We start from the raw sequence: 27426 nt of genomic DNA, 5'->3' as shown, positions 1-27426 counted from the left end.
TTGGCTGTACTACATCCTGTTTTCTCTAACCTCTCAGCTACTACCAGAGCCCAGGTCCTGATGAAGTTTCCATTTACAAAAGTAGCCTTTGTTGGGTCTTCTACACAATGTGAGATGTACTTAGCCCAAATAAGGTATGCTTCTTTACGACTTACCGGCACAGACAGGGGAAATATAGTGGCATGTGACTGTTGGCTATCTTGTTGGCATTGTCCTTGAAAAAAACAAGAGGAACATGGTCAGCATCCAAATGGATTCCTGAGCAAATTTTCCCTCATAGAAGAATGGTTTTATACATTTACGATAATTCACTGTCATGGCGATAAAAAATGCAGTTCTCGCATTAAAGAAAATGTTACATATTTCACACAGCAAGAATTTAATTGGTAGAAGTATTTGCACATAGATGGGTGCATTCCAGGCATGACTGAAATAAATTTTTGCGACTTCTGTAACTTTTCGCACCGTGCTCTGATATGTACGAATAACAAAACATATATTTAGAGCACGTTCTGTCTGACCACTCAGTCTCTTGCAGCTCAATCTCACACAATACTTTTCACATTCAGCAGCAGCTTTTTGATAAAGCTCTTTCTACAACCGCCAATTACATGAGTGACTGCATACAAATAGAGGAACGCCAAATACTACATGAGAGAAGTTGTCACGAAATGCAGGAGATTTATTGAAATTACAGGAGTTTAATGTCTCAAACCTGATCAATGGCCTATTAGGGACATTGCCGCGGAAGGTTCCATGCAGGCATTTTTATGTGCACCTAAAAGTCAACAAGCATTTGTGCATTCCACCCCCGCCATAATATGGCAATAACCCACGACCTTGCACTTAGCCAGCAGAATGCCATAGCCACTAAACAGAGTGGGTGCACAAAATTTATGCATCGTACATTTAGTAGCAAACACATCAACACACCTTCTCACAGACAAGCATCTCCTCTGACAAGCCACATTTACCAAAGCTTCCCTCCAAACAGAACCTATATTACAGACCAATGATGTTTTGGCATTTGCATTTAATGAACACCACTAGTCAGAATGATTGTGTCATTAGTAGTATAAACAAAGTACACAAGCAATCAATGTGGAATCACAGAGGTTTAAGCCCCATAACACAATTTCTGTACATTGCGCTGCTTCCTATATGTGATACACACAGGCACTTGCTCAAGTATGTGTTGATTACCAAAATGGTTTTGCATGAACAGATCTGAGCACACACAATAACCTTCAAATTCTATTCAAAGGTACTGCTGTCTTGGATATCACAACACAACTGGAGTGACCATGCAGATTGGCTTAAAAGGAAATGGAATTGCTTAGATGTGGTAAATATTCCAGCTAAATTACTGACAGGTACTGATCAACCAAATTACCTTTAAAGACTACATCGCTATCCAGCTTTATGGAACTGCAAGTATAATATGTATTACAACAAGACTCAACATTTCAATCTCCAATGCTCACCTTAACAAGGCCAGTGCTTGTGGTACGTAGCATCCTTTCAGGTGAAGAGCACATAAATCTGTGGCCGTGGTGGCATTCGTATTCGACCCCGATGAATACTTTCACAGTGAACTGCATCCCATCCCCTGTGCATACAGTAAGAGCAGTTAAGCAAAAGTCCTTCTAACCTAAATAACAAATACAGATAGGCAGAACAGTTTTTGTGTAAATACTGAATACAATCTAGGCACTTCAGGAGGAAATTTTACAAGTACAATAGAACCTCTCTTACACAAGGTTGATTCTTGGGCTAGTTTATACGGTTTACTCATAATGGCAAAAAGCCTTTAGCGCAATTCAAGAAGACAGGTATGCGACAGATCTGAGCACTGTCCTGTGTGTCTGTCACGTCCCTGTCTTTTTGAATTGTGCTAAGGCTTTGCCATTATGAGTAAATTCTCTTACACGCGTTTCATGGGTCTACAGGAATAGATATAAAAAACAGAGGCTGGGAAATGCACCACTCGAACATGCTGTCGAAACGAGATAGGTGTTCACAGAATGATACAAGGAGTGACGAACAATGGTCAAACAAACGATGTCATAGGGCGGAGCAAGCATTTCAACAAAAGGATTTGTCTTTGTTGCTAGCATGCTGTCAGTGTCATAGAGACCAAGTTTAAGAGAACGATTGAGTGCATTCACACTCTGAGGGAGTAATTTACATGGCGTGATAAAGTTGAGCAAGCTTGGAAGACAAGGCAAAGGAGACTATTGTGAGCTGAGCATGAGCAGCTTAGGAAGAACCAGCGCCCACTCGCCAAGAACTGTGGAATCCCTCCAATTTTGCCCATCTCTCTTTAATCTCCAGTGTGTGGAACATGCAGCAGCGTTTGTTGCCTGCACCACTCCCCATTTCCCATGCACGGATAAACATGTGCCTCATTGTGAAAGTCACCATAGAACCCCCAGTACTCATTACATAACAAAACCCTTAGCTTTGAGCTAACCTGGTCAAAGTGTTAGTGGTAAGCATAATAAAAGCTTTTTTGATACACCACTTCTTCATCGACCTTTGTTGCCATGAGCTTGGAATGGGCTACATTCAATGAGATGGCATGTGGCCACCACTATGTTCACAGTAATGATGCGTATTGCATTTTGTTTGTTTTATTTAACCCTACAGTTTTCAGCAAAGGTACAACAAAGGAACAATTCAACAAGGGATGCTTTGGTGAGGTCCTACAGCATGTAGTTATTATGTGTGCATAAAGAGCATACCATCATAAAAGAAAACTTGGAATATTTTTTTGTTTTCGATGTCAAATCTCAATTGCATAATGAATGTGAGTATAAAGAATAACAGGATGTAACAAAGTAAATCTAAAATGCTTCTTGTAAATGTCAGCCTGTAACGAATATGTGCTTACAACAAATATCAGCTATAATGAAGGTGCTTTTATGTCAGATGCAATGTCATTATAATAAGGTTTGACTATCTTTCTCAGTATATTAAGAGTATGCTGGCACAACCAATTCACTCATATGCTCCATTGTTGCCCGCCAACCAGCTCATCCACTGACTCATCAGTTCACTCACTCTCTCATTCACTCCATCCCTCACTCACTTGTTAAGAATGTGTACCTCTCACCTTTTCCATTTTTCTTCCCCTTCCAGGTCTGGGCCCTTTTGCCCTCCCAAAGTGAGGGCCAGCGGTCCTTGTCAACTTTGACGGCCACATCCCAGGGCAGCAGGAAGTTGGTGCCAGCCACAAAGCCAGGCTGATCCTGGATACCTGCAAAGAACCAGAGCACAATGAACAGGCTGCCATTACGAAATGCACAACAGCCCCCAACTGCTTTGAACACATGATAGGTTTCACCGCTATCCCAAAGATTGCAGCTTGAGACAAGGCTTCTGGTTGAAGCCTTGCTAAAGGGCAGCTAGAAATTCTACGTACGTTGAATAGAAGCACACAGCATATCTGGTTAAGTTGTGTGGGGCATGAAGCCTATAACAGGCATTCACTATTCCAAAGCCCAAAGAAGAGGCAATGGACAAAAGTGCAGAGCCTACTGAGTCTGTTGACCACACATAGGCTGGATGGTCAGGTGGGTTAAAAGCTGCGAATGCAGCTTGACTGGGCCCAGATGACAATTGCAGGCATTTCATAGCAGCAGCTATGCACATAAAGAGAGACTTAGGTGCCGATCCAACCCCCCCCCGCTCCCCCCTGAAGAGAAAGGCAGAGGTGGCAGGACTGTAAGTACAACTTTCAGACTATCGAGTGTTCAGTTCATATTTAAAGCCAAGGAATAAATCCCCCAGAATTTTTCAATATAATCACAGCCTACATTAGGAATCAGCCTTGCAGCTGGCAGTGTACTATCAGTATCATTACCTCTGAATCAATTAACTGTTCAGAAGTACAAGACATGCTAATACATATAATGATGAAAAGCTTTTTAGCAACTGAATTAACAGTAGAATGAGCATAGATAGATTGGCTGCAGCTGTCTGTACTGGATGTCGCCAGCCGTACATATGCAGAAAAAAAAAGGAGATAGTCCTTGATGCCACAAGTCAGTTTCAAGTAAAAAGGAGAAAACTAAATGTCTCTTTTCATGTGTACATGAATGTGTCTAGCATTCCAAGTGGGCTCCTTCATCAATGTTATGGCTCACCAACTAGCCCATCAGTATCTATTAAAGGAGCCCTGAACCACCCCTGAGGCACGGTGAAATAACACACCTGTAGCATACGCTGCTGTGGACATCTCAGGCAAGTTTTGATGTTGTATGCCGTGCGTGGAGCTTGCAAGCAGATTGCGAAGTCACCTTTCTCTCACACGCTCTCTTTTTAACAGAAGGCCCTGTCCTCACTCTCTTCTAGACGTTTTATTCCGCCATTCCCTTAGACCGCTGCTATAGAATGATAGCTGACATCAAGCTGCAGACGGCTACATGGCGTAGATACCGCGGCCGCCGCATGTGCCGCCACGAGCCCACTGGCTAAGCGCACTGCGGCTCGATGAGGACAACCGCGTTTGGCTTATGTTTAGTGCATTGTAGGCACAAAAGGCAGAAGTCGCGGCATCTACGTTAACATCCAATATGAAAGTTGAACTGCATGCCACGGTGACATTTAGAAGGCAGAGTGCTGTAGGCATGCCTCACTGCGCCGTAGCCTTCACAGTGCAAAGCATTGACGAAGGAATGGGAGCACAGCGGAGGCTGTGTTATATTGCCAATAATTCCACTTCTGCTGAGTGCATTGAAGTACTTCTTGTGGCCAAGTATTTCTGAAATAGCCTATTTTCACTTCAAATGCCTTTCTCCACTTCAATAAAAAGTGGTTCAGGACCCCTTTACGTAACCACAGAGGCAGTAAGTGACTAGCTTACCAATATTGTGTGAGTAGAGACTTGATGGCCCGAGGCAGACAAGAGACCATGAACTATAGCTGGGAAGGAGACCAGGAGGGCACAGTGAATGCAACATCCCTGGGAGATATTCAGTGTTGGAAGGCACGAGGGATGCCTTGGCTGCGTCTGAAAAAGGCACAAGTTTATTTGACTACAGTAGACCTGACCTAGAGGGAAAACATGTCCAATCTTTTAATGTCTAGGAGCAGTGACACATTTAATGTTGTAGAAAATATACTGCATGCATCTCACAAGTGAAAGCATGACACTTAAGAGAGCACAAATGTTGGGAATTCATGGTTACAAAAATTCAGCACAAAACACAAGGGACAAAAAGGAAAAGCATGACATGAGTGCTGGGAAATGTTAGGAAATTAACGACATTTTAACGCAAGAGAAAAATTGTTCTCGACATGCCAGACCTGGTGTCATCAACATTATTGTGACATCATGACACAGTAGAGTGGCAATAACACTAGCTACGGCGATGTTGCTTGTAGAAAAATAAACGCGAGTGCTACGTGCATTTCCTTTGACTGTGCTTGCATGGGACAGTCACAGCAATCACGGGAATGGGGCAAGCCATCATGTCATGACATCATGACACATATACATATACCTCCTCGTTATGAAAATCATGACCTATGCCTCTGCATAACTAACTATGCCTCTGCACTCAAGATGCAGTTTCTGAAGGACTCTGATATAGAAAGAAGTTAATCTCAACTGTGATGTCACGGACATAAGCAAACATAATTGGTTGGCACATTTACATTAATTGTCTCTGAGTTAGACAGCAGTCTATTTGCCATTTTATTCTTAGGTTGTCACTGGCTAGTATAGTGTAGACAAATGAAACATCAGCAATGTCAAAAGTTCCCAAGGTACAACAAGCATGAGACACTGCTTAAAGAAGCTCTTCTGAGCCTTTACTGTTTACAGTACTTGCAATAAAAACATGGAATAAACTAGAAAGTTTGTCACGGGCACTGAGTCAGTGACCATTCAAAGAAAGCATCAGGACGTAAGCTCAACACAAATATGGCAAAGAAAATTTTACAAAAAATGCTAAACGACTGCCGCTTGCAACAAAAGGGAAGATTATGTGCATCAAACTGACCATCATCATCGGGGTCATCGGTTTGTTGTGTTCGGGCATCTGACAATGATATGCTCTTGTCACTGTCGTCGCGGTCAGAGGACTCGGAATCTGTAACAGCAATATATAGAATAAAAAAACAGCTTCAGGCAACGAGTATTCGAACTCTATCTTTGATGGCAAAGCTTAAACCATGTTAAACATGCTGTTCACTAATTCAATCATTTGACTCTCTCCTTTCTTCACTAGCTCACTTGCTCCAATACATGCGATTTAAGAAAAAGAAAGAAGATAAGCAGTCCACAACATGTGGTGGAAGACAAAAAATGGATTACAGAAGTTCCGTTTATGCAAAGCTGCAGAAATCATGAAAAATTGTTTTGTTTCAAATGTGTCGAATGTTTTAATTTCACTGCGCCGACAAAAATTCATTACTGTACTCTTCTTGGAAGGGCACAGCCTCTTTGCCACAAGGCATCTGTTCATGCACTCTCGCTTTTTCGCTCTTGCCATCAACATGCAGAAAGGACCGCGAGAAAGAGGCAACATGAATGCCGCAGAGCAGTAACTAATGCCACAGCAATGCCACTGGCTGATAGAGTGGATTCTCTTGACTATTTGGCATTACCATTTGAGATGTTTGTCAACCTACTCCTGTTTCATATGAAGTATGACGACCGATGAGGTAGGTGCACTTTCAGTTCCAGTTCCGTTACCAGGAGTTCGCAAAAAAGATGTGTTCTGTTTAAACGAAGTTTGTTAACATTGTTCTTATGGGTGGCCCACCCAAAATTGATACCCACATACCATTTATTTGGCATTTCAGTTTAGGCAAGTTTCATTATTCCGGAGTCCACTGTAACTGACCACTCAGATTAGTGAAAGTTGAAAATATACAAAAATCCTATAGTAGATCCCCTTCAAGTGCTGTGCGCACAGTTGTGCACCTTGACAAGTGCATCAAAAGCAAAAGCACTCATGAAAATAATGATGTGCAAAACATGTCACATACATCTTCGGATACTTATTATTGGACATTTACTGCAACACTGAATACTGTACTCAGGTAGATTTGTGAATAAATGACACTTGGAGGCCAGTGTTTTAAGATGCTTTCCTCCACGAGCTGCCAATAATCCGCCAGTGTCCGGCTACCAGAAAGTGAGCATATTTTAGTGCTGAAAGAAGGGCACTCAGACAGGACGTATTCTATGGAGAAACTATAAATAAGACTCTGTAATAAGCCGTCCTTAGGGAATTAGTGAGCTGCAGCAAAGATGCAGAGTTGGCCATTCAGTTTTTCCAGGCAAAGGAAGTTAAATGCAACCTCTCAACACTGTGCGGGCCACCTGTATATATATACTGGGGCGAACAAAGTAACATCACCTCCAGCAGTGGGTTGTAATATTTCTATATCCCAACCCAATGCAAACAAGAGGAGTCTAAAGTCGATGCATAGATGCAGATAATGTTGCCCGTCAGTGCTTTCCCGGAAAAGGTAACGTCACCAACCTGAGTCATCACTTGACACTGGTGACTGTGAGCTGAAGTCTGACTCTGAGATTGGGGATGCACTTCGTGAGCTGGATTCGCTACGAGACAAGCTCTTTGCTCTACTCCGCGACCTTGGGGGCTCAAGTTCAACACGTGGCTCTTCGCCCTCGGCTGCAGCTGCCTGGTCCTGGTCGGCTGCACTAGGCTCAAAGGCTGGGAAGTTGATTCGCTCCAGGACACCGCAGCAGTCAGCGCTGACTCGTAGGTAGAAGTCAAAATTGGCAGCCTAGGAATGTCAGAAGTTATCTTTTAGGATCAATTGCAGGAATTTATTACAGAAAAGCTGACAGGTGTGCCTCAAAATGTCTCAAAAAACCACCTTTCTCTGAACCATAATAAAAATTAATCAGTATGTGAACGAAAAGAAACAGTAATTTACACTCACATTGCTAATCAGCCTAGTGAATTTCAAGCATTCATAGATGCAGATGATTAACCTGACACTCCCTCACCAATATTTTTGTAGACTATCTACACACTCATACTCATAGGTACTCACGCTCATCGGCACTTCTTCTCGTGCTCACCAAAACTTGCTCGTATAGACAGTCGCTCCCATTCACACATCCCGGCACCCTCTTATGCTCATGCTTACATCAACTCCCATTCATTGGTACTCCCGTCCACTCACACTCTTCGACCGTCACTCATGTTCACACTCACGTCTGCTCAAAATCACTGTCACTAACTCCCCTTCATATACACTTTCACTCCCTCTTCCTGGCACTCACTTCCATTCGTACATATGTCCACTCACACTCTTTGTCACTGATTAATGCTCTATCTCCCATGTGTGAAGTGAGTGTAAAGTGAGTATGCCAACCTATGCATAGAAGTGCTCTGCTGAAAAGAAAGAAAGCATGCATGCTACTGACTGACTGCTGTGTAGCACTGTGAAGCAGACCCTGTGGCCCTTATTGTCCTTGTGAAGGTTTGTGAAAATCTTGTAAATTGGTATTTTCAAGCAGATCTTACAGAAAATAAAAGAGATGTAATTATTATTTTGGAATCGTACTTTTAAGGCATGTTTCCATAGTAAATTATTATCGATAGTTTCAATGTTCAATAGTTTCAATGGTTACCTGCGACGTAACCTTCGGAACTCACCTCCACTTATTCGCAAACTGGCATTTCAAATATTTGTTCGCCCTCGACTTCAGTTCGCCGCTCCAGTCTGGTCTCCCCACCAAAATTACCTAATTACCATGCTGGAATCAATCCAAAATAGAGCCGCACGTTTCATTTCCCGAAATTATGACTACCGTTCTAGCGTAACTCAAATAAAGATTCACCTTTCACTTCAGCTGCTAAGTAATCGTCGCGACATAGCCCTTTTGTCATTATTTCATAAATACGCCCACCACGCTAACAAACGTTCCTTACACCTAGAAACATCATCACACACGTTGCACAGATTATACAATCATCATAGCTTCACGCGCATCTATGGTAAAACAGAAGCATTTAACTCGTCTGCAATCCCACGTGCCGTTCAGCTCTGTAACAACCTCCCCGACAATATAGTTGCGGAAACTGACCGTGAAAAATTCAAGCACTCACTGAACACGCTTAACCCTTGTTAACCATTAATATCACACTCACTGTTCTGTGTTATTTTTTCTACCTTTTTCTTGCACTGTTATACGTTTGTTACAAACTTATATTGTTCCTTTTTATTGTAATCATATGCAGCTTTATGTAGCTAATATGTTTCTCTGACTTTTAGGCTGTGCACTTGGCTGCTGTTTTCTTTTGTTATTGTTGTTAATAGATTGTATGTACTGGATTGTATCCTCCCCCCCCTTACTCAATCCCCATGTAGGGGTCTTGTAAGGTATTTTACAAATAAAATAAATCAATAAAATAATTTGACAAGAAGGTAAATGTCACATTTACTTCTACTCCACAAGATCCAAATTAATTAGTGTTTTTCTGCATATTATGAGTGGGTTTCAACAATCACTCACTCAGCACTTGTACTGCCGCATCAAACACACAAGAAATATTCGGCTTCTGCAACAGCAAGACAGAACAAGAAGAACAATGCTTTCAGGAGGAAAGCAGAAATGGACCGTGCCTTGAGAATGAAAGGGTCTTCCCGTGTGCTCTGCTGTCGTCCACAGTTGCAGGTTGAGATCAGCACCACCTGGCTTCGATGGGGCATCAATAGAGGACACTCCTCTATGCTCACTTCATCTGCATTCTCAGGAGTCCTGTGAACCTGTGAAAAACAACAAGAGAGGGGAAAAAAAAGAGCCTGTCTTGACACTGATAGCAGTTCAAAGCTTACTGACACATGTGCTTATATGTATATCCTTTTCCAGAGACTGCACTTCACCCATGAACAACTTAGTCATCGCTCAGCACAAAGCGCACCTGCATGATTTGGAACTTACTCAAATGTTATCGATGATTCTATTTGTTGTGTAGGTTCTCGTCAACTTTGTGTAATTAGATTGTAAGGACGATACAACTAGTGTTGTACTTTCTGGAAGGTCTGAAAACGCCAGCGATTACACTGGAACCTTCGACGAGTCGTGTATAAAAGTCGACGCACTTGACTCATAGATCAGATTTCGCTGATCGCTGACTGTGCTGGTCACTATCATGTTTTGAGTGTCACTTTCTTTTGTAGGCACAGGCTCACCCAATAAAAAGTTAATGTTGCGATTCGCAGTTTTTGCTACTGTATTCTTCACTTTCACGACAGCGTGACAATAAAGGGTACTACTTTGGCCAAGTGCATTAAAAGCCCTCTCATCAATAGAGGCAACACTGGCTGAACTGACTTGGACAGAGTCATAGATGCATCGCTATGGTCGTATAGAGTATTACAGGTGTGTACAAATTGCTAAAAGATAGACATTGCCGATTGTTTGAGAGTGGTAAATGGTAATCCAACAAAGTAATTCACCTGTGCACAAAACATCATCCTATCATGATTCTAGTCACTACTACATGCCATATTTGGAACTCGAAGGAGCTGGTTGTGGACAATTTAAAAAGGTACCCACTGGTTGCCAGCCAATGTAGGCTAACAATCGACAATTTAAGCCAGTAGGTCCCAGTATAATTTGCCTGGGAAGTGAGCCTCACAGTGTCATCTACTTGCCTCTGCTTAGTTGATATAGCAAAAGCACGGAGTCCAGAGGTAACTTTTGCTTTGAACCTTAGAACACAGCAAACTGTACAAGTAATAACTTGGGCCACATAAATTAAGTCAGTTTTGACAGCAGCTTTCTTAATGGGCTACAATATTGATTTCCTTAGATCAAGAGTTTACAAATAAGATCTTGGGGAACCCAAGAAACAATTACGTTTATTTCTACAAGTATCTGAAAATGTGCACTTATCAGTCCTGCCATGCTTTATTTTTTTGTTACAACATGTGCCTGGAAGAAAGCACACTCTGTCGTGGCCCATATAAGAATATACGCTAAGACCAGTGGCATGTACCCTTTGATTGGTACATATGCCACTGAACCACGCACCAAAACTGTACTCAAATGAAGTCAGATGCAAGCATAAAAGTAATGAGTCCACTCTTCTCTTTTTTTTATTTCCGTGAAACAAACCATGGGCAACAATTTGAGAGGGAAATCACTCTGTAGGGTTACGGCACTCTACCATATACTACCGCCTGCATGTCTTGGGCTAGGACACTACAGTGCCTGGTTTGCCAGGCACTTTTTCAAACCTTGTCGTTTTCACAAGACTGTTAAATTAGGCAGCCTCTCCCCTACGTGATGCCTCTACACTGTAGAGATCGGTTAAAGCTCATAAGGTTGGCAACACTTACGGGATTGATGCAATGGTTCCCGGTGAGACTGAGCACTTCGCACATCTGTCGGCCCGACTTCCAGACAAGGTCACAGTCCTCCTTCAGCTGCTGTGCATATCGCTGAAATGCAGGGCCTCTCGCATGTGTGCTGAACATCTGGTACGCACGTGCCAGCTGGGGAAAGAGTGCACACAAAAGGAAGTTAACATTAAAGCAACAGCAGCAGAATGTTGTCGTGTCTCAACACTTATTCAAAAAATGTGGTGCGTGTTCATGGCTATCATCCTAGAGAGAGATTTGGCACCTGCTCTGCTGTCAACAATGGTCTGCCCTTCTGTCACAACAGAAAGATGTTGAACTCTTCATTTGGAAATGTTCTTACAGGCACTGGAATCAATTATTTGGTCAGAGACTATACAGGTGAGCTGAGCTACAACTGATCATAGGCACTTGCCTGAAACCCTAAATGTGACCCTTGTGAATTTGCATTAAAAATCTTGAAGAACTCTTCATTTGGAAATGTTCTCACGGGCACTGGAATCAATTATTTGGTCAGAGACCATACAGGTGAGCTGAGCTACAACTGATCATAGGCAATTGCCTGAAACCCTAAATGTGACCCTTGTGAATTTGCACTAAAAACTTGAAAGTGCTGAAAAGCATTAAAAATGCTTGTGTGCAAGTGCTGCGCACAACTGTATGCTATGTGCATTTGCCACACACACTGCTTCCATTCCCATTTTGATTAAAAAAGTAACTCTTACAAGCTGCGCCTTTTCTCACTGAGCCTTTTGCTCATCTTGGCAAGCCTCAGAAGCTGTTGCACATGCTAAGCACTTAGCTCAGCTCAGCATGCATTTGACAGTTTTGTTTAGGACACCATTTGCGAGTATGCTATCACATGCTGAGGCACTTGAACCCGCCTAAAATACTAATTACACGGTGCAGCACACTGCTTACAAGGTGTAATGCTTTATCTCTAGATTCTGAGCACAGCAATGTAGGCTGGGTTGCATCATAAATATGGGGGGGGGGGGGGGGGCGAGGTATTTCAGGCCACGGCTTCGAATTTTCATAGACATTAAGATTGTCATTCTATCTGTCTAGGCTCTTAACATCATCTACACCAACCCCTCCGTCACCTATCTAGCACATTCCACATTCCAGGATATCAACCTTTGTATCAACTACCAGTCTGACACCGGATAGGAAGTCGTACATTCCCTTAGTCACCTTACACGCCAACCCAGCAATGTAGGCTGGGTTGCATCATAAATATGGGGGGGGGGGGGGGCGAGGTATTTCAGGCCACGGCTTCGAATTTTCATAGACATTAAGATTGTCATTCTATCTGTCTAGGCTCTTAACATCATCTACACCAACCCCTCCGTCACCTATCTAGCACATTCCACATTCCAGGATATCAACCTTTGTATCAACTACCAGTCTGACACCGGATAGGAAGTCGTACATTCCCTTAGTCACCTTACACGCCGACCCCAGTGACTTACAGGTCGCCACCTTCTCAAATGTCACGAAATGGTTTGTTTTCTGGATGAGGCAAGAATTCATGGTCAATAATCGTATGTCACGACGACAATTAAGCACTGCCTCTGGACGGGTGCCATTCAGACAGCTCAATTTCTCCAGCAGGTGGAGGTCAGGATGAGTGAGAACATTGAAAAACCAAATACAGTTAAACCTCAGTATAACAAAGCCAGTAAAAATTGAAGATTGCTTCGTTATATCGAAATTTATTTATTTACCTTTTATGCAAGTAAGTACAGTCGCCGGTCAATTTTTTTTATGTTGAAAGGGGCTGCAGAATTTTCCGAATTATCGGACAATAAAAAAAAGTAAATTTGAATGAGAAAACAATTCATTTTGATAAATTTGGGAGTCGGCGACAAATGATACAAATTCATGCTACGTGCTATCATGAGCAATATGAGCGGGAACACAGACAGGAGTGCGTGTCAGAAAGAGAAACCCAGTGAGGCTCTAACAGCTCCACTGTAAAAAAATGACTAGCTGTAAGTCACTGTGATGCCTAACCATCTTATCAGCTGTCGGCGGCCAGTGAAATGCCGTCAGCTACCACTTTCGAAAAAAGCAGGTGCTGTGGGAGTGCCGACAGTTAGCGGAAGAGCGCTCTTCTTTCCCCTCTGTTTTCGACAGCGCCCTCCGCGTATCGCTCTAACTCAGTTTCAAGGCTATTTGCCACGCGTTCGCGTGCTCCCACTTATATTGCTCACTACATAGACGATATCTTCTCAGCGGTACAAATTAAGCGAAGTCAGCCACGCTTTTGCGTGCACTCTGCCGCCGCGGCTGATAGTGTCGCCCACACTGGCACGAAGCTATCAGGAAAAGCGTCGGCAGCGGGGAGCGAATGCTTCATCTGCCTCTTGCTCCAACGGGTCACTGAAACTCGAAATCATGCAACCTCCAATGCTAAACGCACAGTAAGATAGTTTACATGGTGCCATGCTGTCTCAGTATGCGCACTCTTTGCACACGTGGCAGATTACCTCTAAAGCAAGGTGTGAGGCTGCGTATTCGCTCAGCCGCGCTTACAGCCATGTGCAGCCACAGCCGAGATGAGACGCAAGCCAGAAATTGAGACGCGCGTCAATTTACCCCCCACTCCACCCCCTCAGGCGTGCTTGATCGTGTTACCACGAGCTTGCTCCCCTCCCCCTCTTCCCTTTGTTCGCGCGGGAAGGCAGCACTCGCGAAGCCCCTATCTTTCTTGTCTCACCCTCGCACACTTTCACCCGTACCTAAAGCACACAGTGCGCGGGGCGTGATAGGATCTTATCGCACTTGCGGCTCCACTACAGCGGTCGCTCTTGTCGCATGACCCGCGATTTGAGAGGTGCGTTTGCAAGCAGCCGCTTGTAATTCAATCATTTGACCATCTGTGTCCGCGAAAGCTTACATTTATGAGAGAGCTTTAGATTAGGCGACGCAAGCAGCTTGCGTACGCAAGAATTAGGGGCCACAGTACTGAACATGTGCCGACCTACTGCGCATGCGCAGACACCTACGACTGGGTCTGCGCATGAGCAGTACCGTCGTCCCTAGTTCTCGCGTACGCAAGCGGCTTGCATCCCATAATCTAAAACACTCTATTGTCTCGGCATTGCTTTGTGGCGATAGTTAAATTTCGTTATACTGAAATCGCATACAAAGTATTCCTTATACTGAGGTTCTAAAAAAATGTGGAGGCATTTAAGCTTGGCCTTTAATAGTGGGAAGCGATAGCATTCAAAGATCCCTGACTGTTTCTCATGTTTCCCAGCAACTGCAGCTTATGTAACCGTAATGTTTACCAGGAAGCGCTGTCAGCGAACGCTATGCACAAAGGCGAGCTTTCTGGTAGAAAAGCGGCCTATTGAGCGGGCTGCGATGTGGCGGAGGTGAGCGCCATCTGGAGGTGTTTTAAGGAATCTGGCGCGTAGCTTTATGGCCTTTGAGATTTGCACAAGCAAATCTAGGAGGCCATGCCCGTTCTGATTGATCGAAACACTGAAAAGGGGGTTTGTGGTTTTTCTTTTGGTTCTTGCGTAACAGAATTATGTTTTCTCGTATATTAAAATTACAATCCGATGCTATCATGTCTGCAGGTCGTGTGCATGTCGTACTTTACTATTTTTCTGCGTATTTTACCTTGAGAAATTCAATTAGTTCAGTAACTTCCTTGCGCCACATGGTGGGCCTGCGTTGTTGGGTATGCGTGGTTAGTAAATTCTTTTTGCTGAAACGATGTCCAACGCGGGACGCGAGGTGCAGACGCCGGATTTTCTGTGACACGGGGCCCTTAATTCTATCATGTTAATACCTGGTGTTCTATGGACATGAGGCAAAATATTCGTTATATCAAGAATTTCGTTACATTGAAGTTCATTATGTTGAAGTATAGCCACTGTGGAGCAGCTTCACATGGCAGAGTCAACAGCCAAGCTTCCTGGTCATGATTTCATTAGGCACCACTCATAAGAAATAGATTTGCTTGCGTCCACAGTGCCTGTGCTGCCCACGAATGTCTGGTTGCGAACTTCGGCTATGCTTCTGAAGCCATGTCACTCTCAATATGGTGTCCTAGTTCTGAATATCTAAACCTGTACACAGCTATGTATGGCGGGAGTCACTGAGAGAGAGAGACTAAATGACAGTCACACAATTATAAAAACTCTTTAAAGCTTTTTATTGTGGAAGCACTGCCTGACATCAACACGCCCTATCTGATCCGAGTATATAACCATTATCAAAGCCGAATTCAGTCAATAATTGAGGCTGAAGATAGTTTTTATTTATCAGTCTTATATAAAAGCAGCAAAAGAGACACTGCAAAATATTTGGAATGCGTATACTGAACCTTGTCTGAAATATTGACGTTATTCCTGAAATCACCAATGTGTCGTCAAATTCCCCTTGCACCCATTATAAACCGTGCTTCAAACCCCAGTGCATGACACATATGGATATAACGAGCAAAACAAACAAGGGCAACTAAAATGCTCGATTTTCAGTAAGAACAATGCGATCCTGTTAACCTTTGTGTCATGTAGAGGCAGTGCCACTAATTAAAGCATTGAAACAAACAATTTTACAAATGAGCTTTCAAACAGTGCCCACCTTCCTCTCATGATACTCTGCAGTGTAGTGTGTAGGCAGCCCTTCTTGATATGCCGATGTCGCCAAAGGCAGGACCTTTCCACATCGTCTGCGAGCAAACATAGAAGCAATGAGCATACCCATTCACTCAGACCTCTCAGTCCAACCTCTCCACCTTTCTCACAGGTTCCTACCTCTCTCCAAGTACCAAATAAAATACCTGAGGACATGAAATTTGTTAAAAGCTCTGTAACAATGAATACACTTAAATAATGTTTTACGACATATATAGTCACCCTATTCAAGAGAAACAAAACCATGCAAAGGAAGAAGGAAAAACGAGGCAAGGCTGATGATGTAAATGTAGCGCATTCTTTTCTCACAGGTACGGAAGAAGGCAGGGAAGGAAGGGAGTGTCTGTGTTGGCAGTGAAGCTTACACACCTCCAGGCAGTGCGGCTTCGTGCCATTTTAATTTCTCCTACCTCCACTATTATTGAACCAATTAGAAAAATTCTTGCAGAAGGATGCCCTCAAGACAGCACTTTACAACCTCTAGGGTGGTATTGAAATTTCCGATGGGGCTTGGTGAGGAATCCTTCGCTCCAGCTAAACCAGAGGGAAGTGTTTAATTTTGAGCCACGCCCTATGAATCATAACTTACCCTTCTGAAAAACGGACATCAATGTCGAGCGATGCCTTCAGAGATGATGCCATGGCAGAGCCTGCCATGGAGGTTGCAGACAGGAAGAAGTCCCGAAGCTTCGCTGCGACCTTGAACCAGTTTGACACTGTGGGAAGCTGTAGGAAAAGGCTTTTATAACCATTATGACTGCAGGAGTGCAAGAACTTTAGCACACAAATGACAGCAGAGAGTGGTGGAATGTCACTGCTGCACTCAAATAACATACAAAACACACAGTACAGTTAAATAAACATAAGTCGCCCTCTAAGCATTTTCACGCTCATAACTGTGTATTGCACCGAAATGTGCTACAAATATACCGTGCAATTATTTTCCCTCCTTTAACTGCACCAGACCCAATCATTGCACAGATATGCTATGTAAGAAAGACAACCCTACACCTTGCACAAGGTTCCGTAGGCTGGCGTCCCTACATGCCTGAAACACAATACAGTTGGTACACAGACCAGCGAAGGCACATTGATGAGGGCCCAACTTCCTAGTTGGGTGAAGTCATGTACAGATTGATTTAACAAACAGCTAAGTAAATAAGATGGCTCAAACAACAACAGGATTACAGTTACCTGCTTTAGAACCACTCTCGCATGTGTCATTTCCATTCTTCAAAGCTTTCAGTCATCACTGCTGTTAGTACATAATGATCATTAAAAGCCAAGCTCGTCAAAAGCCATGTTGGCACGACTTGCTATGATGAGGAATCAGACATGCTATAGAAAATGTTCAGATAAACAGAATGTAAGTACTTCCACAGATGACTAGACGAGCACCTAAAATGTAGGCACAAAACAAGGGATTAGGCATAACTAACCTCAAAATCAGCAGGAACTGGGTGCCTTCCAACATTGTCATCGAAGCCTTTGGACAAAGCCAGCTCAATGTGCTGCCAGAGGAAAGCTGGAAATGAGTGCTCCTGCGAGGATGCTTCATCAGCACCACCCAGAGAGAGTGAAAGGAAGTCTTCTGCAAGAAAGCATACGCAACAGGCACAATTATGTGCTTCACATTTGTAGCTGGTTGCAGAGTCCTACTGTGCTTGAAATATTATTTTTAGTTTGAACAGATAACGATATCACCACAGTGATGCACCACAGAATGAAAGCCCCTCATGTCAATTAAATTGTGCCGGGTAGTATTTCTGTATGTTTATCCAATTATTGAACACTGTGCACTTTGTATGTTTCCATACACTTACTATTCACTACTCTAGCGCTGTGTTGTTCTCACTGCTGTACATGTTCACACTGCAGTGAGATTAGACTGAACTTGTGTTCTTCTTTAACCATTGTTGAAGGTCCTGGTACTTGTTGGTACATGGTCTCCCTCTATGCCTGCCTGTCTTTTTCTCTCTGTGCGTGCGTGCATGACCAGGGCAGCTGCATGGCTGTTCTGTATGTGTGTGCATGCGTCCACCCGTGCATGTACTCATGTTTTGAACCTTTGTGCATTCACACAAAGCTTCACTGTGTATAAATTCTAACTTGTTGGATCTGCTGCAATTTGTTAAATCCTAATAAACATTGATGACCTAAATCTTCAACTGTAAAGGGAACCAAAGTTTCATTAAGGTAAGCTCTTCAGCAGCTTACTAAGCCACACAACACAGCTGAGCAGGATGTGGGAGGGCATGAGCATTATATAGCATGTACGGCAATACAAGATAAACCAACTGAATGATACTGTTTCTGAAATGATAAAAAGAAAAAAGTTTGCTGATCTAGTTCAGCTCAGGGTTATGGAAAGATATGCACCTTTTTTTCGATCATTTTGCTTCTCTGTTTGCTTGACTTCCTGATATAACGACACTGGAAGTGCTACATTTACAACTACTAAAGTTTCATCAATGCAGTAATTCAAAAGTTGCAGGTCCTGAAGCTCCAAGTGAAATTTAATGACATCATGACAAAAGTGCCCCTTTATCCTCTAGCCTAAAATGGTGTTAAACTAACCTGACAGTGCATCGTCATAGTCAGGAGAGCAGAAGTCCTTGAGCTTCTGCAGAAAAAAATCGACCATGTCCTCGCGGACAGAGTTTGTGGTTCGGACATAGACAAACTCCTGGTTGGCAGGCACAGCAAAAAGTGAGTTCCCACTGGAAGATCAAGATTGCAAACAACAACCCAATAGAGCAGTGCACTTGTACGAACTCACTAGTTCTGGCGTTCACAAAAAAGTTAAACCTTAATTGAACTGTGTCATAAAAATCATAATTGCACTTTGTTTTATAGAAATTTCTTTATACAGCTAAACCTTGACATAAACTTCAATATACCAAAATGCTCTATGTAACAAAGTATTTAACTTTTCATAACTTCATGTCTATAGAACACCATATAGTTAGCACCTCGATATAGCGAAGTGTGTTCACACATGATTTCAATATAACGAACTCTCATTGCTGCCGTGAAGGAATACCGAGACAATAAGTGAAAAATTCCGCAGATGCAGATGGTCAATCAGTTGAATTACAAGTGGCTGCTTGCAAACGCACTTCTCGAATCCCGCAACCAAGCGTCACATTCCGTATAAAGTCCAAGTGCAATAAGATCCTATCATGCCCCGCATGCTGTATACTTTGGTTGCGAGTGCAAGTGTGTGAGGGTGTTCCAAGAAGCATGGTAGTTTCATGAGCACCATCTTTTGTCTTCCTGCATGATCATTGGGAAAGGGGGGAGGGAACAAGCCTATGATAATACGATCAAGAGCTTGCAAAGGGGGTGGGGGTCAGGTTGGCACACGTCTCCCATTCCAGTGCGTTCATGGCTGGAACAGGCTGTATTCGCCAAAGCCTGCACGGCCTGTTTTAGAGGCAATATGCTGCGTGCAGAAAGAGTGGACATGCCAAGATGGCATGACATCGTGTGTGCTGTGTTCCCCCACATTTAGTGCTGGAGGTTGCCTAATCTAGAGTTTCAGACACACGTTGAAGCAAAAAGCAGACAAAGGATTTGCTCCCCACTGCCCACGCATGTTATGATAGCGTCATCCCACTGCAGGCTACACTATCAGCCGCGAGGCCGGAGTGGACGTGAAAGCTTGGCTGGCTTCACTTTGTACTGCGAATGTAAAGACCTCATTGACATGGAATGAAGCCGTACCTTTCATTGTGGGCTCTCATATTCAACAAAATAATTTCTTTTTCTTATTTGAATTTGCTTTTTCCGATTGCCTGATAATTCAGAATACTTTGCAGCCCCTTCTACCTAAGAAAAATCTATTGGTGACTGCACTTATTCACATAAAAGGTCAAATCTCAAGATACTGAGGTTCAATTGAACTTATTTACCGTAGGTTTGGGCTTAAAACATCAGAAACAATATTGGAAGATCCACCAACTGCACTAATCAATCCACCGGACCACAGGCAATGTGCTACTTTCCATGTAAGGGCTCAGTCTTCCTATGTGGTAATGGTGAAATTTCCTTACACTGAAATCATGCATAAACACACTTCTTATACTGAGGTTAAAAATAAATGCAGATATCAAGCTTATAAAAAGTAAAATAATTTGTTACATAAAGAATTTTGTTACATCAAGGTTTAACTGTTGTGGCAATGACAAGGAAGGAGCCAGTGGGTGATTGCTCATTTCAAAATATACTTCTTTGTTTTTAGACAATCTTTTGCTAACATTTCACAATTGCAAAAAATGTGGGACTATTTTGCCTCTTTGAAACACCAAAGAGCCCAGAATGCAACTAAAATTTTACGGCGTAGTACTAAGGCATGCAGTGTACTATAAGTTGAACAAATGGTTAAGTTGGCTTTGCCACACAGTGAAAGATTGTGCAGAGCATTGAGAATAAGTTTTTGTCTCTTTAATTTATTGTTATTACTATTATCTTTAATGTTCTTGTGTCTGTGCTTGTACTAATTTGCTGTGGCTGAGAGACCTGCAAGAGAAAATATTCAGCATTTTATCAATGGCACAGTTCCATATTTTATACAGTGTACACTTCTAGGCAGGCAATTATGCCTACAAAATCTGCTGTTTCATGCAATGTTTGCAAAAGCAGTAACTAAAGATAACATCAACGATGCCTTGCACGTCACGACTTGAGGTTCACAGATGCACATCATGCCTAACACCACGGAATGGGACACTACAAAGGCTGTATAGCTTGAATCTTAGGATCACCTGATGTTGGTGATGACTCTACTCTTTCTAAGGATCCTGTAAACTTGGTCTTCCAAAGAATGCTCCAGTTTCTTGATAGGGGACAATTTCTATGAAGGTAAAGAAAAGCATTTGAAGACAATGAACGAGCCACATGGCAAACACACACCCATTTGTGGTTGACAGAGATCAATTCTAATTGTCATCGTAGCATATGCAAGAGCTATGCGTGTAGTGCTGGCTAATTGTTAGTGAGCTCAAATAAGTGCTACATGCTTGCTCTCTCTATGTGACCTGGCAAACAAGGAAGTTTAGGAGGACATGTCTGCAGAAAAATAATGTAACACACACTTTTACACACTCTACACAATTTGTGTGTTGCTTTTTTTTTAAAGGTAAATGTGCAACCTAAGCTACTTCGAGTCCTTACTATTCTCCATTTTGAGTATCCTGGCCATATTCTTCTGAAATAAATTTTCAATTATTCATATTTGATATGCCGCCCACCCCCCTCCTCCCATATCTTGAATATAAGAATAAGAGTCCTTGGCTCACAGGTTGGCTAAAGTGAGAAACCTGCACGTTTTGTACATGCTTTGCAGTATGAGCAAAAGTTTTCTTTTTTTTTTTGGTTGTTTTTTATACATGTGCATGTCTGCACATGTATGACATAAGAGTCGACATAAGGGTGCACATGAATGACATGTGCACCCAAAATGTTTCACAACTCTTGAACCAAAAGAAACATCCAGGTACCAGAAAAGGTACCAGAAAACATCCTGGCATTCAAGATGGTGATTTCCACTGCTGGCGGAATTATCACCAGTATGTTAAAGAAGCAGACTGATATGATATACTACTGACGCAACATACTGAATCTGCCAAAGCAGAGAGATCAACCTACCAGCTTCCTGATGCAAATATGAATATTAACTCTTCAGATATATAAAAGCTAAACAAAACCTGGTTTACTGCTGAAGCAGTAATGAATTGCGAACTTCCATTGCTATAGAGAAGACACTTGTACTAGCATTTCTAGACTCGAACTCCTTCAAGAGCACAGAAGCCTACAAGTAGAACAAGAAGAAAAGATCCGGAATGAAGGGAAAAAGTCATTTTCTAGTGGGCATAGTTGTATCCCATCTCAATAAAGTGACCGCGCAAGTCACATATGTAATCTTCCTCCCTCTTTCTCTCTGTCTTACACATGAGCGTAATAATTTTCCTTTTTTTTTACTATACCAATGCATCTACATTAGTATCAGTATCACTTAACTTACCGATGGCTTGGTCTTCACTCTTACATCAAGGAGCTCAGTGGTGCTTCCTTCTAAAGGGCAAGTCAAGAACACAAAGAGCACCCTTGGGGAGCAAGGACGGCCATTTTGGAGCCATTCTGGAGACACTGGACATGACTTCAATGCATCTGAGACATCTTGTTGACAGTTCACTCTGCAAAATATTTATCAGACATCAGCTCTACGTGGCCTACAGCAGTGCAATTATAAGATTAGACCCGAGTGAATATTGCTGCGGTAGCTTATTGGCTGTGATGTTCTGATGACGAGAGCAAGGTTGTGGGTTTAATTCCCGGTCACTGCAGCTGCATTCAGCTGTGGACGGAGTGCAAGATCACTTGCATACTGAGCTTTGGGTGCAAGTCAAAATGCCAGATGGTAAAAACTAATCCCAAAACCTGCACTACAATGTCACTTATAGAACCCTGTGTTGCTTCAATATATCAAAACTACATCAATCAATCAGACCTCATTGAAGTGCACAGAAAGTTTGCAAGAATATCAGATCACACCATAAGTTGGATGCCGGAGTAAGGAATGTGTGAGGAAGTATTTCTCTTTGTCCAGTGGAAGCCGTGAAATCAAGTGCAACGATATTATGCAGCACCTATCTTGGACAACAGCACACTTCTGCTGCATTTACACTAGCATGCAATTCAGCAACAGAATTTGTGAGCACCAGCACCAAAATATAGATGGTTGAATGGCACTTTGGGAATCTGAGTGCATTACTTGGCTATTTTATGCCAGTGTGCTACTAATATGAGTACACATACATGACAATTAGGATAAAGAAACAAAACAGTTCACATTGACTGGCAACACTGGAAGAATAAAGGAAGAAAATTTATCTTTTCGTACAATTGGAAAATGTCCCAAAATTGCAGTTCAGGACACACAATGTTCACATCATTTATTAACAACAAACAAATTTAACTTCGCAACTTTAACACTAGTGTTAGCGCAGCTACTCAATTTTGCATAAATAAATGGGAATTCTAAGAATTCCAGCTATGATGTCATCAGTTACAGAAAATTCCAAACAGTTATTTGGTTGTATGAGTCTATGTATGCTAACCTGACATTGTCCAATGTTCGGAACAGGTGCACATAGCTCACATCAAGTGTTGAAGTTGGATGAACAACCTGATAAAAAAAGAAAAAGAAAACAGCGTAGCCATTTTAGTAATTCCTCTCACCACCTCACCTAGAGTGGAGGTCCCAATACAGTCTTTGACTATAGGACCTCCTTTTGTATTTCATATCAACACATGCAACCACTTTGAAACAATATAAAAAAAGGCAGCACCAATTTAGCAGGTGTCTGCAATGTGACACTGTGAGTGGCCTAGAAGGCAAAAAAAATGCCTAAGTGCCCTTCCATAGAGAAGCATTATAAAGGAGACCTTTACTTAGGATCTGTCATCCACAATGCAGCTACTGTAAGGATTCATCACAACTGTTTAGAAAGTCTGCACACATCGTACAGAATTGATTTATCAGCTGGGTGTTCTGCATTCTTGGTCCAAACTTAGGTTCTGAAGAAATTTGCTTGCATTAAATTAAGAAATCATAGGACAGGACATATATTTCAAATTGTTCACAGGACCCATTCTTTACAAACTATAAGCCATTCATGTACATAATAAAATATAACATAAAAATAGGTCCTCCGAAAAGTTAGGCCGTCCAAAGTATGCATTACCATTCCTACAAAACCTCACTTCTGTTTGCATAAACAGTTAATTGTAACAAGAAGGAGTAAAAAGGTTGTGTCAAAAATCATAGCACAGTTGTTCACATGTAGGCCAAAATTGAAATAAACCCTCCCTTCAGACATTCATCACCCAAAAGGTCCCTCACAAGAATCATTATGTAATACAATATTAGAGAAACCGCAGTATGGATACATACCACAACAAGGTGCGACAGGTGAAAGAGGTACAGCATTGTCTGTGCAACTGTGCAGTGGAAGTCATTCCAGACTTCTAGGAAGCTCTGCAATTCAAACAAAAACATTTAGTTAGTTTCTGAAAGGGTTTCACAGCCATGATACGTGCTAAGTGTTTCAACAAGGAGTTTCTGAAAGGGCTCCACAGCCATGATGCATGCTGTTTCAACAAACATTTATGTTTGCGGTTTTGCCCAAACAGTCACAGGACAAAAACATGAACTAACCACAAACAGTTTGCACAAACTTTTACTTTAAGGTTGGTAAATCCTGAACACTGCACAGCAGATATAAAAGGTGTTTGCTTTTTCTGAGCCACACATTATTTTCACTGGCTGAAATCCCAAATTGTGCAATAATATGGAGTTTTAGAAATAGTACACTCAAAGGTTTTTGCACACCCTAAGCCCCACACCCTGCATGCAATACTTTATAATCCTTTAACTTTCTTTAGTACACCTGGTGGTTTGTGTCCTTTAACTTTATGTGCGCAGCACCTAAAACTCCGTGGTTCCTAATTAACTCACTTTTGACCAAAAGTCACTATTTAACTTTTTTACTTAACTATAGGGGGTGTTTTCCTTTTTTAAACTATACAGAATTTTTAAAAATTGCTTGTGGCAGTTAGCATAATTTTAATTCTTGAAGCGGATTATTTGAAGAGACGGACCTTACTTCCACAAGAAATCAAAATGTGTAATCAATAATTTTTTTTACTAATTACATTACGCCACATACTGCAATTTAAGAATAGTAGCTGGTGAGTTTGCAAAGGCATTTAGACTCTGAACAAACTCTGATGGCACCGGTTTCGTCACAAGCACCATAAAATTTGCCATAAAAATGCACTGTTGTCCCACTTATACCTGTGTCACACGGGCAGATTTGGAAGGCCTTCCAGTCAACGGCCTTTGAAACGCCACAACTCTATAGACTCAAAGGAGTTGTCGCGCTGCTACACGGCACTTTTGAAAGGCCGTTGAGTGGTTCAGGCGTTTCTCGCAAAATTGTGTGGCGCTGCAGACCTTTATTTTCGTTTTCATGTCATGAAAAGTTAAACAACATTAAAACCATTTAAAAGCACTATAATTTTTTTATGTTTGTTTATACATTAAACAAAAAATTGTTTATACATTGCCATACATATATGTTTAGTTTTTAAGTTGTTGAGTAGCGAAACTGTGGCAACGTTTGCGCCGCTTGATGCGGCTGCCGTTTTGGTGTGTGTTCGCACATGTCAAGTGGCAAAAACACTTTATTGAATAATGAATAACACTTATATATAGTATTTTTAGAGCATTTGGTTTGATTTGTTTTTTCTAACCATGAGTAGGAGCATACTGTGAATGAGAGGGCATGTTCGCGCTGTTTCCGCTTCCGTTGCTCAAAGGCCATAGAGATTTCGATAGAGTTGTAGGGTGCTCCATTGACTCGATAGACTATTGACTCGGCAGTCTTCGAAACCGCCCATGTAGCAGTTCGAACTTGACCTTTGAGTCAAGTGACTATCGGTTGGAAGGCCTTCCAAACGCCCGTGTGACATGGGTATTACATTTTTAAGAAAACATAGTTCTATGCATTGAATCCTAATAGTAACGGGACCGTCAATACATTTCGTCACCTGCTTTGGGAATGAATACCCCCAAAACTTGTGTCATCCTGAGAATTTGTTGCGACCTTAGCTGCTGTAATTCATAACTTGATATGCACCATAATGTAATGGATTTCAAAAAGTTAATTAGTGCTATTTTGATAATTAGTTGATTACGCCTTTTGGTTTCTCATGGAAGTGATGTCTGCCTCTTTAAATAGTGCAGCTCAGGGACTAGAATTGTGCTGTCTGCTACAGGTGCTTTTCACATATTTTTTATAGTTTAAAAAAAGGGAGTCAGGGCACACGTTTCAACTGCGGATTTGGCTCATTAGATTTAATGCCCCAAAGCAACACTGTGACTATGACAAACACTTTTTGGCTCCACCTCATGGCCAGACCCCTTGGCAATCTGTTGAAGAGGGCATAGTGTCAACAGCATCAATATCAATGGAGCGCTTATGTCACCACATGGAGCTTTTTAGATGTGAACAAACATTCTTGTATTTCGCAGTCATTCAAATGTAGCCACTGCTGCATTTGAATGTTACCTCCCGTTCTGCAACAATGGGAGGTAACTACAGGATTGAAGCTCGTCAGTGCGCAAAATATTCTCACTTTGTAGGAATACATTGGAGGTTATTTTGCATTTTTGCTAGCTGCTTCATGTATTTCATTGCTGCATAAGTCAATTATGACGTGCGAAGATTGCCAGTTGCGATACTCACTTTTTCGTGTAGGTCTTCCTCCAGCCTCTGGCACGCTTGGACCAAGCAGGCCGAGTCAAACATCCCGACGCAATAGAGGAAAATGACCCGGGTTTCGCGGTGATAGAAGCCTTCGATTCTGAACTGCAGAAAGAAATTTAATTACACTCGCTGCAAATGGAACAACCATATATGCAAAATCGCGCATGATATACCTTAGTGGTGCAAGCGTTAGGCGTGAAAACTATGAAACTAGCGCAGGACTACATATACTTACATCGTCTTTTCCGATGTCTTCTTCGACTCCAAGCTCGGGCTGCATATTGTTTGGATGATGCAAAACCAAAAGAAGCCTTAATTACAAGGAAGCAAAGGAGGCGTCAGGCACAGTAAGCGAACTATTCGCGCTAACGCGTACTTATTTAAATCTTCGAACCAGTCTCTTACCTCGAGCACATTATTGCCCAAGACATCGTCTATGAGACTTGCTTTCACGCTGCTTCCCTTCAATGTAGTTTTCCCGATAAAGGACACGACGCAAACTTTTTCTTTCAGGGCTGTTGACAGCTCCGGCCTAAACAAAACGAAGGATAACTTGAGGCAAAGAGCAAAAAAGCACGAAGGGAACGAAGAGACAGCGCTGTTCTCTTGAATACGAAGAATGGAACAAATCAGAAACGCGCATCGGCAACATGGCGATTATGAACGATGTTAATCTCGAAGTCTCTTGAAGCGCAACTACGAACCCATGTGGGTTAGAACACGGATAGGATTGTTAGAACGCACGCTTGTCCTGCTTTTACTTTTGTATTCTTACCCTCCTGTCTTCGTACTCCAGCTTCAAACAACTTCAATGCATCAGCCTTTAAGGGCAAGACGTTACGTCTGTCGGACAAATATTTTACCGAAACTAATACGCTCTATAGGAAGAAAATCACTCACAACACATCTTCAATTCTTGATACAGAAAAGCGGTGCCCATAGGGTGCCGGTTTTGCGTTCTTTGAGGACGGCGCCATCTTTAAATGGCACTGTGGCTTGAACTGGATTGGCTTGATTGTGTGAGCGAAGCCCACGCAGAACGAGAGGTAGCCTTCGCGTGGATTTCACCATTGCTT

General features: G+C 42.3%; 1 protein-coding gene across 2 annotated transcripts in view; it reads right to left on the bottom strand.

Annotated features, from left to right (window-relative positions):
* Positions 1-27358, bottom strand: part of LOC142575380 (nonsense-mediated mRNA decay factor SMG8) — a 32438-nt gene extending 5080 nt beyond the window's left edge. For both annotated transcript variants that reach the window (XM_075684713.1, XM_075684711.1), the window contains exons 1-20: positions 27251-27358; positions 26756-26882; positions 26586-26624; positions 26330-26452; positions 23974-24057; positions 23138-23205; positions 22042-22213; positions 20783-20871; positions 18594-18736; positions 17456-17607; positions 16606-16742; positions 15964-16051; positions 11341-11496; positions 9619-9762; positions 7500-7767; positions 6009-6098; positions 4868-5014; positions 3116-3259; positions 1485-1609; positions 156-214 (exon numbers count right to left, since the gene is read on the bottom strand). In XM_075684713.1, the coding sequence (XP_075540828.1) occupies positions 156-214; positions 1485-1609; positions 3116-3259; positions 4868-5014; positions 6009-6098; positions 7500-7767; positions 9619-9762; positions 11341-11496; positions 15964-16051; positions 16606-16742; positions 17456-17607; positions 18594-18736; positions 20783-20871; positions 22042-22213; positions 23138-23205; positions 23974-24057; positions 26330-26452; positions 26586-26624; positions 26756-26882; positions 27251-27327 (2432 nt within the window). In that variant the 5' untranslated portion in view covers positions 27328-27358. The remainder of the gene's footprint in view (positions 1-155; positions 215-1484; positions 1610-3115; positions 3260-4867; positions 5015-6008; positions 6099-7499; positions 7768-9618; positions 9763-11340; positions 11497-15963; positions 16052-16605; positions 16743-17455; positions 17608-18593; positions 18737-20782; positions 20872-22041; positions 22214-23137; positions 23206-23973; positions 24058-26329; positions 26453-26585; positions 26625-26755; positions 26883-27250) is intronic.
* Positions 27359-27426: the final 68 nt, after the last annotated feature.

The sequence above is a fragment of the Dermacentor variabilis genome, chromosome 3, assembly GCF_050947875.1.
Source record: "Dermacentor variabilis isolate Ectoservices chromosome 3, ASM5094787v1, whole genome shotgun sequence".
NCBI classification, from domain to species: domain Eukaryota; kingdom Metazoa; phylum Arthropoda; class Arachnida; order Ixodida; family Ixodidae; genus Dermacentor; species Dermacentor variabilis.
Note: the sequence above shows the minus strand (reverse complement) of the source record. Positions and strands in the feature narration are given on the sequence as shown.